Here is a 16,690-nt window from a genome sequence, read left to right on the forward strand (position 1 = left end):
AAATAGTACACACAAGAAACGCGCTAACGATTATCTCGATGGAGCTTTGGAGATTTTCTCTTTGCTCCACGAGCACAATGAAATGGTCTCTTTCTTCTTCTTCTTCTTTCTCTGCTAGAGCTTGAGCTCGATCCTTTGTTTTTTCCAGCGATCTTGACGCGATTCGATCAATCCAGCTCATAGTTTGGATTGACGGCAAGAACGCGTTCTTCGATAGCCGATGGCCGTCGCTCCAGAGGAACACCGCTTTCCTCCGCGGCTTTGAGAGCCTGTTCTACGGCCTCGGTTCCATCATCTATGACGATCAGCACGCCTTCTCGATTTATCAAATGCTGCGAAGGAGAAGATGAGAATCGCAGGAAACTTGGAAATGGCGTTCTTCGCTCACCTGGATTACTGCTCTCAAGCGTTTGATGTCTTCGATGAGCTCGTTTACTGAGCTGTATACGTTCTTAGCGTTTTGCTCGTTCAGGTACCATTGCACCAGATCTTTTTGCTTCATGCCAGCTAATCCAACATCTGTGAACAGAGAGATTTTTAATTCGATGCTATGAAGAGAAATGTCTTGTCACCTTCTTGAAGAGACTCCTCGTGCTGCCGCAACCTCAGGACAAGAGCGCGCGTTATTTTCTGGAATTGCTCGTAGCTGACTTTCATTTTCTTTTTTTGAGCTTCGTCTCCCTCCCCCTCTTCCAGTTCTTCCTTGACGGCTGTTTTTCATGAACGTTAGGAAAATTTTCATAAACTTCGGAAAAGTACTACCTGATGGCCCTTCTTCTCCGGTGTCCATGGCTGCAGGCGTTGTTTCATCGGCGGCACCAGTTCGCATACCCGGCCTCATATGCACTTGCTCTAGTATGTCTTGATCGTCACGAACATCACCCACGTCGTCGTCGAGATCGATCTCATGAGAATCAACGCTGCCAGTAGATCAGACGGTTAGATACTTGTCAAAGCGTCTCACAAACTCGGACCTGATAATTGATGTGCTAAGAAGCCGCTTAGCCTCCCTAACGTGGACAGGCCGCACCTACAAGACTGATATGAAAACAAGTACGTTCCAAACATTTAGTACCTGATTCTCACAGTGCAACCGTGCTAGAGCTTCGGATAGCCTGACTAATGCTTCTAGCTGCCGAACAGTAATGCGGTACGCAACTTGACTTCCCGGAACTGCATCGCCATGCCTAAGAGCAACGTATGCTTCCACTAGTGCATCCCTTGCTTCAGGAGAGAGCTGAAAATTGAAGTTCGTAAGCTAAAGACTTAAGGTGACATAAACCAGACCTCAGGTTTCAGATATTTTCCATACGCAATATACCGCTGCAATTCGGCGGTACTAAACTCCGGTGACAATGCCTCTTCCTGTTTTTGATGGACGCTAACAATGTGTCTCGCTATGTTGTAATCGATCTCATCATCGGGATCGTCTATCATAACGTGAACCAGATCAAACCGAGAAAGAATAGCAGGAGGAAGATTTACGTTGTACTGAAATAATGTTCGTCAGCCTAAATCCCGGTTGCAAGCTCGTTACTTGCCTTCAGCGGTTTCGACTTATCGTAGCGTCCACCTGCAGGATTCGCTGCAGCTAAAATAGAAGTCCGCGCGTTTAATGTCGCCTGAATACCAGCCTTCGTGATACTTATAGTCTGTTGCTCCATGGCTTCATGAATTGCTACCTACAAAAACAGATCCATTGACCTTCGGAAATGACTTCGCATATAGACAACAAACCTGGTCCTTGATATCCATCTTGTCAAACTCGTCAATGCAGCAAATACCGTTGTCCGCAAGCATAAGAGCTCCAGCCTGCAACATAGAAAGTGTCATAAATTAAACAATCACACAAAAGGCATACCTCAATACAAAATTCTCCAGTCTCTGGTTCTTTTACCACGCTTGCAGTTAAGCCAGCTGCAGATGTAGACTTTCCAGATGTATATACAGCACGAGGCAGAAAGCCAGAAACATACCTTCAAAAATTCGAAATGAAAATTGCGAGATTGTAACTCAAAGCTTACTTGAGAAACTGAGACTTTGCACAGCTGGGATCCCCCACAATGCACACATTGATGTCGCCTCTAAGTTTAATGCCTTCGTGTGTTTTTTTGTTGACACCACCAAGAAGCATCAACAAAATAGCTCTCTTTATTTCCTGATGGCCAAATACTGTCGGTGCGATGCTATTCACAAGGCGTTCGTATATCTGGGGTAGATGCATCATCTCTTCAATCTTATCCTTCTCTTCTTGCTGTTGAAAGACAAAACCGGAGGTAAGTAACTCAAGTTCAAGAGAAAGCATACCAGATACACAGGAGCATCATCGTCGTCTCCTTTGCCAGCCCGCAAGTCAATGCTCTTTTGTCTGTCATCGGCCTGAAAAACTGATATTACCATACGTCTGACAATATGAGACGAAAGCTGAATTACCTGTACGCAATTTGCAATAAAAGCCAGCCGATACGAGAGGTCACGAACACCTAGAGCTTTCAATCCCCGCACACCTTCAGAGGGACCACCTCTCTGCGAAGCACCTTCTCTACGAGCTTCTGCTCTATCTCCCGGCGCGGACAGTGCTAAAATGTCCGGAATAACAACCACCGTACCAGTAAACGTGCACCTGTGGAGTGGAAAGTAAACGCCAGAGTCAATGAAATGGAGCTCACCTATCTCCAGCTCTTGCTTGCTCTACAATTTCGTGCCGCAAAATTATGTCCAGCGACCGAGGAAGGGAGCCTGCAGGAATCTCTCCGGAGTTTTCCTGCATCCGGACTTTTTGCCAGTCCGCAAACTTGCTCTCCTGGCGAAGTAAGGAAAACCTCTGGCGATTGGAGCAGGTTGCATTGGAGCAAATCAATGGCTGCAAGGACACATCTTTTAGAGCGTGAGTTGAAAAGCCGACTTTTTGGCATACCAAAGTATACTTGAACTGCTGTTCAATGTTTCGGACGATGGCCCCGCAGTCCAGACATCTGAACGCTCCCGACAGCAACTCGGGACGAACCTCGCTTGTCCTGGTGACAACTCCACTTACAGAGACAAGCTTCCCAACTTCCGAAGTTCCAAGCTCCCTCAATCTAGTACACACGACCACTTGAACTAAAGGCCAACAAAAACAATTCATCTGACCTATGCTTTTTGGGAAGATTGTGAAACGCAATTTGGATATCTCTTACTCCATGCTCCGATTTCATGCCCTCTGGCCTATGCCGCATTGCGAACTTACGAACAGCCATTTTCAAAAATGGTTCCATCCTGCAAGACAGATCCATAACTAAAAAGGAGAAACAAAATCCTCCCACAGTACCTGAGAAACTCCTCGCTGATCGACCTCTGGAGCTCGTCATTGTGCGCCATTACGTGCGTGAAATCCACATACATTGTGCTCGATTCTTTGTGCAGCATGACCTCGAGCTCGTACTCGTACTTCTTCACTCGATCCGGGTCCTCGCTTTCAGTAGAAATGCCGGTGTCCTCGTAAAACCTTGAAACACAAGGAATGCACGAGCAAAGTCACTCGCGAGATCTAGGCGCACAAGAATCACAAGAAAGAATGCAGCCACGACGCTACTCACGAGTTGAGAAATTCGTAGAAGAGATCCGCGACGCGCGTGCCCTCCCTGTCACTGACGAGCCGCCGCTCCCTCTCCCTCTCATCGATATCGCCCGGGGCGTCTTCCATCGGAGCGGCAGCTAAAACCCTACTCCCTTTCCGCCCTAGCTAACCAAAAAATGGCGGGAAATCCACGTCGGACTCCTGTCATTACAAAAGTACTGCCAGCGTGGGACCTTTCCGATTGGTTCCAAGTACTGGCAACGTGGGACCTTCCGGTTGGCTCCCAGCCTTTTGATCCAGCTACATGTGGACCGTCCCTTCACACGAAGAGACATCTCCGAAGAACCAGGAAGAACACCCAAAGCGATCACTTGCCATTTTTTTCTTCCTTTTCTTTCTCGATCCGTTTCTCCCCGCTCGTTCGGATCTCTTTTTCTTCGCTGCGAGCATGACCACTGTAGTTGAAGAGGAGGAAGACTGGCCACCGGCAAGAGCCGACTGGAAGTTCTCCTTCACCCCGGACGACCAATACTACGTCGAAGTTCACAAGTTCCGGGTCACGAACTTCATGTCTTTCAATGCCGCTCCACCCCAAGAACACGATCTCCCGCAACTCCTGGAGAAGCACCCCTGTAAGGTAGTCACCCACTGCTACCATAACTGGCACTACTACAACATCGAGCACCGCTACGCCCCTGGAAACTTGGAAGTCTACGTTGATCCCACTGTCTACATTATCACGCTTACCAGCATGACGCACGACGGGCAGAGGAATTGCCGTGACGCCACCAAGTGTCACGACTCCAAGATCATTTACGAGTACGAGCACAACGTTTACGTCTTCTCCCCCTACATGATAGACACCACAGTCGACGTTAAAACCAACACTACCATCAAATGCCAGACCAGGCAGAACGGTTGCAGGCTTTACCATCTTCACGGCCACACTCACAGCCTGGTGCTCACCCATGCGGGCTCCAAGGACAAGAAGAGGATGCACAGCTTTGGAATGGTAGCCCGGGTTCACAAGTAGAGTCCCTTGCCTGTAAGCCACAGATGTTTAGCTTCCGACTCCCCTCACAAAATGAAGAAGCTAGCGAAAACAAAAGAAAAGCCAGTGTATTAGTTACAAATAGCACAACTCAACAAGAACCTCTTTATCTTCTCGAGTACTTATTGAACCTGGCAGTAGCAAAACCTGGTGATGGAAGTTGACTCTCTCTCGGCAAGCTTTAACGGAAGTAAGGCACTGGAAGGAACGGAAAGGGCGCTGCAGATGCGTAAGCAATCGGAGGTCGAGTGTAGTCCTCTGGATTTGAGCGCTTTGACTTCTTCTTTTCGAGCATTTCACTTCCGCTTGTCTCAAGTAACGCGTCATTGACGACCTCTAAACTCGTCTCGTTTCCGGAAGGAGCCGTGTTATCAAGCGACTCTTTTGCTGTGTTACTGTTGGGAACACGGTGCAAAAGCATCGCAAACATCAACGCCGGCAAATACAGAAGACTTGCCCGAAACATATGCCTGGCTCGTTGCAGAGTGGGGTCCCGGTAAAAAAGGGCTGCAGTGGCTCCCATTCCAGCAGTCAAGATCGCTGCCTCTGGTCCAAAAAATCCAGACGTCACACCCGCTGCGAAACGGAGGTCAGTACTCGAATCGGGACCAGTATCAGCTTTACCATAGTGAGCAATAAAGCCAACAGGAAGGAGATACGCGCAATTTCTCAGAGCGATAAGAGCAGCTTTTGGTCCAGACACCATTTTGTACCTGCACAAGCATGAGGTGAGAATCGAAATTTAAAGTTAAAAATCCCTTACCCTCCAGCCAAATAGTCTTTGCTGCACATAAACGACAGTGCCATGAAATGCGGGAGCTGCCAAAAGTACAGAGCGGATGCTAACACCCAAGCGCCCGGATCGAGATGGCCGCTTGCGGCAGCCCACCTGCAGTCAGATATTTCGTCTTAGCTTTACACCTTTGGCTACTGAATCTCAAACAAGCTACACTACAAAGACTAAACTTACAGCAAGAGATTACCCCATAAGTGGAGGAACAGCTCCTACAATTGCTCCAATCCACGTATTTGCCGGATGCAGTTGCTTCATTGGTGTGTAGGCCAGTGTGTAGAGCAAAATGTTCCCGGCACCGAGAGCTGCGACTGTCGCGTTTGTCTGCAAGATTCCAATCGCTAAGGTCCTCAGTAAAGCAAGTGAGAGGCAATAGTCACTTCACACCTGGTAAGCTAGCAAGCTAATACCCACGCTCCCGCTGGTAACAGCCCATGCCAGCGCGTGCTCCATGCTTATACGTCCTGATGGAAGTGGCCTTCTCATTGTCCGCTTCATATTCGAGTCATTGGTCACTTCAAGAATCTGTCAAGCCAGTTAAACATGAGTGAAGAAAACCGGAAAAAAAAAAAAGATCCAAAGAGAAAAAACAAAAGCTAAAGGTGGCGAACCTGATTAAACGAGTTTGCCGATGCTGCGGCAAGCATCGTCCCCAGACAAGTCCATCCCAAGCATGGCACGTCGATTACGCTTCCACTTCCCAGCACAAATCCAGCACCTGAGGTCATCACCACGAGTATGCTACAAAAACTTCGTGAGTTTTGAGAAACGAAAGTCCAAAAAAAAAACCATTTTTACCTGAGTCGGGCTTTGGACAATTCCCAGTAGCACCTCCCATAGTGCCGCATTCCATCCCAAGCAGCACTAAACGCAGCGGGAAACTTGCCATACTCGAGATCAAAACTCTTGGCGGCCGGGGGAGCCACTGCCAAGCCCTCATCGACGGACAAGCTGGAGATTTCCCTGACCTGATCGAGCGCCGCTGCCGCCGGCGCCAGCCTGTGGTGGTGCTGCTGATAGAGCGCCGCGCAGAGCTTGCGCCTGGCGTCCCTGGCGAGAATGCCCTGCATCGCTCATCAAGCCCTAAAAAATCCGGTCACGGCCAGGAATCGAACCCCGCACCCGTCGTGCCCGTTAACCCCTTGATTTTCGGTAGGACACGTGGCGGGCGGGAAGGCGACAAGGAAGAAAAGTGGTTTATCAAAGCCACAGTGAAGTACATGCTTTTGGCAGGGTCACATTAAAGAGAGGAAAGCACTGATTTTCTTGGCGCCGGGCGATCTTTGCATGAATGGAATGAAACAACTGACACTCCTAGGTACGAGAGGGAAAGAGAAATTTAGGGCTGGATCGATCCGCGAGCGTGAAAGGGGTGGGCAATCCTGGGAATTTTCTGGGAATCGCTGGCGCAGGCCAGGGGAATCTTCGCAGTATCTCAGTGGGCGCGCTGCGATCGATCAGCAAAGTCTGCGGGAGGAGATTGCGCTTATCAATCACGGGCATCGTTAGGTCAGCGCGCAGAGTTCCTCTCCTTTTTCCTTCATTATCCCGCTCGACCAAACTCTCTGGGGATTGGGGCGGCTTTTTTCTTCCATCTTTACAGCCCATCGATCGATCGATGTGTCTCTTTCGTCACATTCTTACTGGGGTGGAGGCAGAGGAATTTCTTACCCAAAGCAAGCGATAAAAGAGTCATTCAATTCTTTCTTCATTCCTCCATTCTTCGCTCTAGTTCTTAAAGTTCTCTCTTTTTTTTCGTTCTCTCGATCGCCCAGAGCCCAATTCAAGATGGATTGGAACTCGGCATTCAAGGACCTTGATGGCGTTGATCTCATCCCAGGGCTGCCCGATCATCTGGTGATACAGCGCGTCCTCTCTCGGATCTCCTGGTGGGATTTCTCCTCGGCGATCAGGGTTAGCAGAGGATGGCTCGCAGCGATCCAGGAAACCGCCAAGAACGCCACTGCCTCTCTCGATCGCCGCCCCCGGCTGCTGGGCTGCATTCACCCGGCCTCTTCCAAGCGACCCAAGCGCGATCAACAATCCCGCGGCGATCCATTCTTCGCGATCTCCATCCAGGCGCCGGGGCACTCCAGCGGCTGGGAGATTCTTCCGTCAATCCCGGGGCTCTCTTGCGGCGCGCCACTCTCCGGGCGATGCGTGTGCGTGGATTCCAAGCTCTTCGTGCTCGGCGGCCGCGATCCTCGCAGCTGGGAGTTTCTTCCGGACGTGTTTGTACTGGATTTGACCCGAGGATGTGGTCGACGAATCTGGCAAAGATGCGCGCCAATGGCAACTCCCCGGTCGGCATTCGCGTGTGTCGCGGTCGGGGGGAAGATCGTGGTTGCCGGCGGACAGGGCGACGAGGTTCTCACACTCGCGAGCGCTGAGATTTACGATGTTTGCGCAAATCGCTGGGAACCTCTCCCAGATCTAAACGTCCCAAGAACAGAGTGCAATGGGGGCGTGATTGACGGGCGGATTTGCGTCGTGGGTGGATACAGCAGCGTCGAGAAATCGTGCGAGCTTGACGACGATCAATCTACCTTTTGGGTTAGCTCCGCCGACGCGATATCGATTGGAGCCAAGAGCTGGGAGACGATCGAGGATTTCCAGACGCCGGGGATTCTTCCTGGATATTCTTGGGAGATCCAGTCCGGGATCTTGCAGTCGGTGCATAGATCGGTGCTAGGGGGGCTCCTGAATCGATGCTCGAGCAATCAGTGGAGGACGATCGATGGCAAAATTGCGTGCTCCGACCGTCCGGGCGAGGATGGGAATGCCACGGCGGAGCTCATGGTATTGGCGGCTGCGTGTGGGAAAGATCAGGTGTACGCGTGCTCGTGCTCGTTGGATCCTTTGAATCCCTCCGGGAGGGTCAAAGTTCTCTTGTGTCGAGCTGCGAGTGGAGGTGAGCTTGTCAAATGGGAGAGGGTCGAGTGCCCGTTTGAGCTTGCACAATACGGGGCGTCATGTTTCCTCATTCATTAGATTCACATTATTTTAGTGATTAATTATTTCTTTAATATGATTTTCAATTCTACTGTTTTGGGGGGAGGTACATCTCTCAAGAGTGATGTTCTACATAAAGTGGGTGATATGGCATACAATTCAATTATATTGAAAGATAAATCCATTTAAAATATATGTGTGTTTGAATTGTTTAAACACATATTGTTAGTGCTTGGAATATAGAAAAGGAATATAAAAAATGTGATCAATTAGCCCAAAAACCTTAGTTTATATATAGGAGTGAGTGGTTCGAATTAAAACCAATCTAACAGTTATCAAAATCCCACTATGCTAATATTAGTATACGGCATTGTACACTTGGCCCTCACATCATCCTCTCCTCTCAGAATAATGGAAGGTCATTAGGGTTCTCTTGTAGACAAGTCAGGATCTGGAGGAATGTCAAGAGGAGGCATCGATGGATCTGTAGGTGGTATTAACTGCTCCTAATCCCTTTGTATAAAGTGTTTCAACCACTGCACATGCACAATCTTTGGAAGATCAGTCTACTGGATGTCATGCTGAACCTCATAAACTTGTGGTTTAACTTGCCATAACACTTGATACGGTCTTTTCCATATGCAAGGAGCCCTTAGATAAACCACGTATCGTAAAATGAGGAAAATGGACTAACACCAAATCATCCATTTTGTATTCTATAGATGGATGATGATGGGAGTTGTAGTGCCGTTGTTGTCCAACTTGTATGCAGCTTAAGTGTTCGGCAAATTCTACTCGGACAAGTGGAAGAATGCTCGTCAAATATTGATCCCACGACTTAGCATTGGGAGCTCATAACAATTGTGAAGGTAAACCCAGCTCCGTTAGTAATATTGGATCATGACCATATAGGAGTTTATATGGTGAAGCACCAATAGAACTCTACACCTCTGTGACATAAGCATACCGAAGAGACGGCAAAATAACTATCCCAATCCGAATGCTGAAAGTTCACATACTTCACAATCATCCCTTTGAATGTCTGAATGAATCGTTCCACCAGACTGTCTGATTATGGATAATAAGCACTCATGAAAGTATGGCATATCCCCAAGCGAGACGTCAAAATATGAAATGCCTCAACCATAAATGTGGGACTATTATCTGAAAGAATCTGTTTTGGACAAGAATGTTAAAACACCACTCGATTGAGAAGGAAGTATCCAACAGTAGTTGCAGAGGCACTAGCAAGAGCACCAACTTCCACTCAATGAGTTAAGTAGTTAGAAGCAATAATAACATACTCATTGCTAGCAGTTGACCATGGAAAAGGTCCTATAAGATCAAACGCCACCAACTCAAACGGATGGGAAATTGCAATTAACTCTAACCGTCCTTCCGCAGCACAAGGGGGAGTATTACGAGCTTGGCACCAAACGTAGCTATGCACATACCAGATAATACCACGTTGCATCTTCGGCCAATAGAAAGACCTGCGTAGCTTTTCGGTCACACGACGATGTCCCATATACCCACATAAAACAGGAGAATCATGGTAAGCATAGAGAAACCACAGGATAAAAACAGAAGGCACCACCAGCCGTAAATGATCATCAAGATCGGTCCCCACAAAATAAATAAGGCCATCTTCAAGGTGATATTAAGAATGTAAATGCCAAAAATGCAAGTCATCAGCAAGTGATGCAAGATTCTCAAACGCATCTCAAAGCCTTCGAATCCACAGCTCAATCTTTTGAGCCTCGTGAACCTCATCAAAAGAAGGTAGATTTTGCTCTGCACCTTGTGGACACTGAATGTCAAGTACAACAACCGCCAACGGCACAAAATCCTCGTTTAGAAAATCCACAGATGCTGGAACAACAGACTTGTCAGAAACATGAAAAGAGAGTGGAGAAGGAAGAGGAACTCGAAAAAGGGCATCAACATTAACCATAGAACTCCCTGAGCGATGAATAACATCAAAATCATATATTTGAAACTTCAAAGCCCACTGAGTAGTACGACTAACTAGGTTCGTCCACTTCAATAATGAAGTAATGGCAGCATGGTCATCTTCAAGTAACATCCGAGAACCATGTAGATATGCATGAAGTTTCTCGAAACCCCAAACTACTGCTAAACACTCCTTCTCTATCGTGGAGTAGTTCACTTCTACTGGTTGTAACGTATGGCTTATATATACAATGGGATAACGCTAATCAGGCACACTCGGGCTTTTTTGCATTAACACACCTTCAAGACCAATATCAGAAGCATCTACGTGCAAAATAAAAGGTCGAGTGTAGTCAGGATATGCCAAAACCAGAGGAGTCGTCAACAGCTCTTTGAGATCCACAAATGCCCGCTCACAATTTGAAGACCAGATGAAAAATGATGTTGATGATTTTAGCAATGCTTGCAACGGTGCAGTGTGATCAGAAAGATGATCCACAAAACGATCGAGATATTGCACCTTGCTTAGGAAGCGCTGCACATCATTCACACACTTTAGAGTAGAGAACTTTAGAATAGCCACAAGTTTTTCAAGATTAACTTGCAAACTCTCATGAGAAATACAATACCCAAGATAAGTCATATCCTTGGACCCAACATTTCGACCACTTTAACTTTAAACCAACATCCCGTAGCTGATCCAACACTTTACACACATCACGAATGTGCTCCTCCCACGTCCCCTCCGAGTGAATCAAGACATCATTAATGAAGTCAGCAGTTACCTTTGGCATATCACAAAGAACCTCATCCATCATCCACTGGAAAGTTGCTGGAGCATTGTTTAAATCAAATGACATCACCAAGAACTTGTACAAACCAAATGATGTACAAAAAGTAATCTTAGGAATATCTTCTTCGGCCATCGGTACTAGCCAATACCCAGAAGCAATAAATAGCTTGGTGAACTAACAACTTTACCCCAGACGATCCAAGAGATCAGCAATGTAAGGAAGAGGGTACATATCTAGGATTGTCACTTCATTCAACAGACGATAGTCGATGCAAAAATGAATACTCCTATCAGGCTTCGTCACAAGATAAGCTCTATTTCGTTAAAGTGGGATTTATTTAGTAAAATGGGACTAGGTACAAATTTTCAAGTATTTGAAAATGACGTGAAATTATATGTTTTTTGTCCAGGGGCTAGACATATCTGGGGCATGGTGACTAGCGCGGTGACCTTATGTCCAGACTGAGTCCATCTAGTTGTATAATAAATCTCATTGTCAAGGTGAACAAGCCGAATCTGAAGCTAAAGAAGAGCGATGGCATGCGCGCACACACTATTTGTTTGTTCATTGAGCGTGTGGTGAGCTTTCCAAGATGAACATCATTCCTATTAGCCAGACATATAACTTAATGGTGAGAACATTTAGATATTATTCAATGTTATCTTTTTCTAACGAATCTAATTGTGAAGGTGTAGCAAGAGGCATTGCTAGTCTGGAGAAGTCATTTAACTCATTTGACCCTTAGTGTATTTTCATGAAACTAAATAACATTCATATTATTAAGGAATTTCTCTAGTACCTTTTTTTTACGACATAGAGGCTTGCATTTCTTTCAAAGGTGATTTAGTAAAAGGCCTGAGGGCACATGCCATTCTATTTCTCAGACCGGTATTAAGATATACTAGTGCAAAGGGAAAAAGGTATTTGGTGATCAAGTAAATGGCATGAGGGCACACGCCATTATAAGCCTAAGCGCTAGTGGACACCTCCTTTTTGGTACTCTCAGCGGTACTATCATCCTTCTCCGGGTCAGTTGTTTTGCTTTGGATTGTTGTCTCTGACGTTACTGGGGCGTTCTCGATAGTTGTTAATGTTGCCGTTTGTTCAGAAAAATGATCACCTGGAGTATAGTACGGGGAGTTTGGAAGACTTATATATTCTACATCTTCACCTATCTCCTTCTCCGTCTCCTTTTCTGCCTCACTTACAGATTTTGTGCTTGCCATGAGAACGCTCTTCACCCTAAAATATGGAGTTCGTTGTGTTATAAAAGGAAACCAACACACACGCTGCAAGGGAATGATGGTACATAAAGCACGTAAGCCCACAATATGGGTTTATGTGCCATTAATATGGGCCACACGCCATATTATTAGATTTATGCACGTGTGATTGGTAAATGCATATGTCACATCATCTTTGTTTTACCTCACACACTATATCAAGCCTCCTCTGATTCAGATTCGGATTGTTCACCTTGAAATAAAATACATTAGAAACTTTGTAAAGGAATATTAATGAATCTCACCTTGAACCCGAGTTATGAATGCTCTTGCTGCATCTCTTGCATGGTCTGGCAAGGTGATGGTGGCACTCTGCTTCCGCATCCAACCATGCACAACATTATCCACCGATATGCTCATGCTGGGATCCCTTGGATTCAGCACCCATCTCTTTTCTAGGCAATCCTTCGTATATCCGGAACTTGGCTTGAACCACTCCACAGTTACATTGAAGGAGTTAGTTTCCGCGTCCTCCTCTGCATCAGTGATGCAGCGCCCCACCCATATCATTTGTTTTTTATTACTGGGTCTGACAAGCACGACCATTCCTTTGCAGACCTGTACTGGATTGAATGCTGAATCCGGCTTCTTGTTCCTCGGCCCACAATAGTGATCCTCAACATCGTTATCTGTCACTGCATTTCCAGAGGACATTGTTCCGCTACTATCTGGTGCTCTGGGTTCTGGCCAAAAGGACTCTTCCAATTCTTCATATACAACCGGCCCATTTTGGATAGCAGATATAATCTTCTCCCAGTATTCGAGCAAAGGCTTGCACCTCTGAAAATAGGATTTTCCACCAAACACCAACCCCCTCTTCCAGAAGGCAATATGCTGTCTAATCCCGGCCACTATACTTTCCTGGTCTTTGAGTCCATCCGGGTGCATCGGCCGTGGGGAACCCTGAGGAATCATAGGTTCCCCAGTTATGGGATCTCTCTTGAAGAGTTCAATGCCGTCCACTGGCAGCCACACTGTGTCCCATTCTCTCATCTTGTACCTCATCACTGGAGCACCGTCACACATGCTGAAATGAAACTGAAGAGGCTTGGAGTGGCCAATCAGCGTTTCGGATCCATCCCTGATGTAGCCTCTTACAAACCCCTTAAAGTCTGGAACCTCTGTCAGAAGTGCAGCTTCAACAGTGCCTTTGATGCAATTTTGGAATTCATCGTAGAGTTGTGGGAGGGTGAGGACATTGGATCGCCGGAGGGACTCTGCCAGGTGACTGAACATGGCATCGACGTCTTCATGAGTGTGCCCAACCATGAGAAAGCCAAGTGTAACCGTTTCAAATATGCCTTTGGCAACAAGCATCGCCAAGTACGCGAAGACGTACATGTTTTTGTTCTCACTGCCAGCATTGTCTGTTTGGAGCAGAAGATGGGGTGGAAGGCCACATCGGCCGCAAGAACTTCCTTGAGATTCTGCTTCGTTTGGATGAGGCTGTGCATTCACCGGGCGACCAGCCTCGTCGGAATGGCATGAGGCCTCACGTGATAACCCTACAATCTGACGGCCAACATATTCACTGGGATGGCATGGGGCCCCACGCGATACTGCAAGCCTTTGCTCCTCCTCCAGCTGAACCCTGTATGGGGTTCGATCGACAAGGGCCTTATGCAAGGGTTGGCCGTTCAGCTCAGTCTGCGCACTTTGCAGAGACCTTAAGTGTTTTGCTAGGGACGCAATCATCATGTTTGCACCCCCGCCACCCCATAGAGGTACAAAGAAGTTCCCATAGTTCTGGGCACCATGCCCATGAGCGATTATGCCAAACAGAGACACAGGCAGCTGCATGGATGAAGAGATTGCCTTGGGGGCAGGATTGAGTCGAGGTAAGCACGTCTTTTTCTGGTCCATTTTGTCGTGGATGATGCAGAGGTAAGAGTCAGGTCTCTCCATGGAGAGAATCCTGTTATGATAATATGCAGTCCTGCAGCTTCTCTGCTCGATGTTGTGGTCGAGCCGCCTTCTAACCAACGTCTCTCGCTCTTGAGCGCTGCAAGAATTCTTCGACAAAGCCATTTTGATAGCAGTGCACTCGTCACACTTTGAAAAGCTGGAGTACTTTCCTATACTCACATCCCTGAACCTGTTGCTCCACAATCTACTAAATCTAGATTGGCTCAGCTTCCTGTAGCCATTACTCTAGAGTTCCCGATTCACATCTTCCAATATGGCCCCCTTGGTATACATGGAAGGGAGAACTCGTTGGGTGTCTCGTGTTCCATCTTCCAAGAGGCGGGTTTTATGTGGTTGCTGCTCGCTACATGTCTCGACAAACCTCTTGAAGATTGCCTCTCCATATACAACATGACCCCTGGTTTTGTGCGTACCGTCGTTCCCATGGACTGCCTGTTGAACCCTTTGTTCCTCGAACTCAGTTTTGATTCTGTAGAATGTGCTTCGAGGGACTCCATAAATGATTCTCCATGCCTTCATGCAGACCAAACCCCTCTGGAAGACCATGCCCCCCACCTGATGTTCTGAAGCATCAACAGATGACCGTAATGCCTCATACACAAAATTGCGAGCTGCCTTCCAGGACAATGTCTTGTATCTTGCTCTCTCCTCTTCAATAGCATCCCAATCAGCATGTTGACAGCACCTCCTCTTGCAACAAGCAACTGTCGAGACCATTCGAACCTCCATCGCCATTTTCTGCCTTTTCGGTTCGTTGCTCAGATCCCTTTGGCTGTGCTTTAGGAAGGTGTACTTTCTTTTCCCATGAAGAGATGTTCTGTCATCAGTTGTAGTGGTGTTTGATTGTGAATCCTTCACATTCTCAAACACTAAGTGCCTCAATTTCCACCGCACAATGCTTCCAATAGTCAGACTGTTTTCTTCTGTGTCAACAACCTCTAAAATCGCAACTCCAATATCATCCCAGCCCAATTCTTGATTAGCAACCGCATCTCTTGGATCGACAACTGTGGCTAAGCCCTCAGCTACCACCTCCCCCTCGGGGTTGTTTAGAAACACTTTTGCCTGAATCCATGTAGCACGGTTCTTAAGATCCACGGAGGGAACATGCGTCGCACTTGCGCGGTCCCCAACATCTGCTTTCTTCTGAAGATTTTTCAAGGCAACAACAACATTTACCCCGACGACCATCTCTCCTCGTTCAATAGCGACCACATTCCCATCGAAGACAGTCTCTACTGATACAGCAGCATTGCCTTCCCCAAGCCTTTCACAGTGTATAACAAAGTTCCGATCCATAGACACAAGGGTCCCTTTTGCAACTCTCTTCCCACCATTCAAAATGTAAACCTTTTCCCCAACCCTGAAGGCCATTCTGAAAGTGCAGAAAAGAAGTTAAGACCATACAAAAAATGATTGGAGAATGGCCTAAATCATAACATACCAAACAACCTCAATAGCATGAGGCCACATGCCATTATTCAAACATGCTATTGACACCCACGTGAAATTTCGCATTCACAAAATTGGCATGAGGCCTCATGCCATCTTGATATACACACAGCTGCAGGCAAGTAAAAACATACATGACAATACGCTAGCCATGAAATTGCAAGGGCCCAAGATGGCATGTGGCCTCATGCCATTTCTAAATGTGGTCCTAAGCCATTCCATGGTGAACATACCAGGAAGCACAAGTGCCGAATATCAAGAGGAAGCGGTAGCCACACCAAAGACTGTGCCGCTCGCAACACCGCAACTACTCGTAGCGCCGCTCGCAACACCGCAACTGCTCGTAGCGCCGCTCGCACAAACTGCCACTCGCATAAACTGCCGCTCGCAATGGCGCTCGCAATGCCGCAACCGCTCGTAGACGCATAAACCACAGCCCACAACGCCGCTTACACAAGCAGCGCTCACTGCGCTCAGCGGAACCAAGAACACGGCGCACAAAAATGATAGACCTAGGAATGAGTTCGAGAATTCAAAAATAACACACGCTTGAACGTCACATCAAATCCTCTGACAAACCAGATCTTATGATTCCTCTGACAAATTTCAAACTGAGTAGCTTCTAGACTTTGCTGTCGGAGGTTGAACTTTGTCACATCATGTCCTTGCCTCGATCCAGCTGTGCCATGTCAGTGATTCGAACTTTGCCATGCCATGTCAGCGATCCGCGCCAAGATTATTCGCCGTGTAAAGGAATAATTACGCTGTGTGTGTACGTCCATTTATGGCAATATAAGGCCACACGCCATTCAAAGAATAATGCTCGACATAAGGCCACACGCCATTCAAAGAATAATGCTAGTCGAGCATTTTTTGGTGCATTTTTGGGTTCAAAATTGCATGAGCCCACACGCTATAAAGTTTACC

General features: G+C 47.1%; 3 protein-coding genes across 3 annotated transcripts; 1 reads left to right on the forward strand and 2 right to left on the reverse strand.

Annotated features, from left to right (window-relative positions):
* Positions 1–10: 10 nt before the first annotated feature.
* On the reverse strand, positions 11–3,722 carry LOC9660224 (DNA replication licensing factor MCM6). The gene is made up of 18 exons (XM_024669486.1): positions 3,579–3,722; positions 3,311–3,487; positions 3,133–3,258; positions 2,918–3,080; positions 2,670–2,863; positions 2,434–2,623; positions 2,308–2,379; positions 2,025–2,254; positions 1,862–1,976; positions 1,738–1,812; positions 1,542–1,682; positions 1,288–1,491; positions 1,076–1,237; positions 975–1,030; positions 763–920; positions 573–710; positions 389–519; positions 11–332 (listed from the first exon to the last, which is right to left on the reverse strand). The coding sequence occupies exons 1-18, from the start codon at positions 3,683–3,685 to the stop codon at positions 168–170; spliced, it is 2,604 nt and encodes an 867-aa protein (XP_024525254.1). The 5' UTR covers positions 3,686–3,722; the 3' UTR covers positions 11–167.
* A 936-nt stretch (positions 3,723–4,658) lies between these two features.
* On the reverse strand, positions 4,659–6,493 carry LOC9659036 (protoheme IX farnesyltransferase, mitochondrial). The gene is made up of 7 exons (XM_024669487.1): positions 6,202–6,493; positions 6,015–6,144; positions 5,791–5,928; positions 5,594–5,727; positions 5,374–5,499; positions 5,235–5,323; positions 4,659–5,186 (listed from the first exon to the last, which is right to left on the reverse strand). Exons 1-7 carry the CDS (start codon positions 6,471–6,473, stop codon positions 4,792–4,794), a joined length of 1,284 nt encoding a protein of 427 aa, XP_024525255.1. The 5' UTR covers positions 6,474–6,493; the 3' UTR covers positions 4,659–4,791.
* Positions 6,494–6,779: 286 nt separating this feature from the next.
* LOC9660226 (F-box/kelch-repeat protein At1g80440) lies at positions 6,780–8,451 on the forward strand. Its single transcript, XM_002964834.2, has one exon. The coding sequence runs from the start codon at positions 7,192–7,194 to the stop codon at positions 8,392–8,394; it is 1,203 nt and encodes a 400-aa protein (XP_002964880.1). The 5' UTR covers positions 6,780–7,191; the 3' UTR covers positions 8,395–8,451.
* Positions 8,452–16,690: the final 8,239 nt, after the last annotated feature.

This window comes from Selaginella moellendorffii, unplaced genomic scaffold (genome assembly GCF_000143415.4).
Source record: "Selaginella moellendorffii unplaced genomic scaffold, v1.0 SELMOscaffold_5, whole genome shotgun sequence".
Lineage (NCBI taxonomy): Eukaryota > Viridiplantae > Streptophyta > Lycopodiopsida > Selaginellales > Selaginellaceae > Selaginella > Selaginella moellendorffii.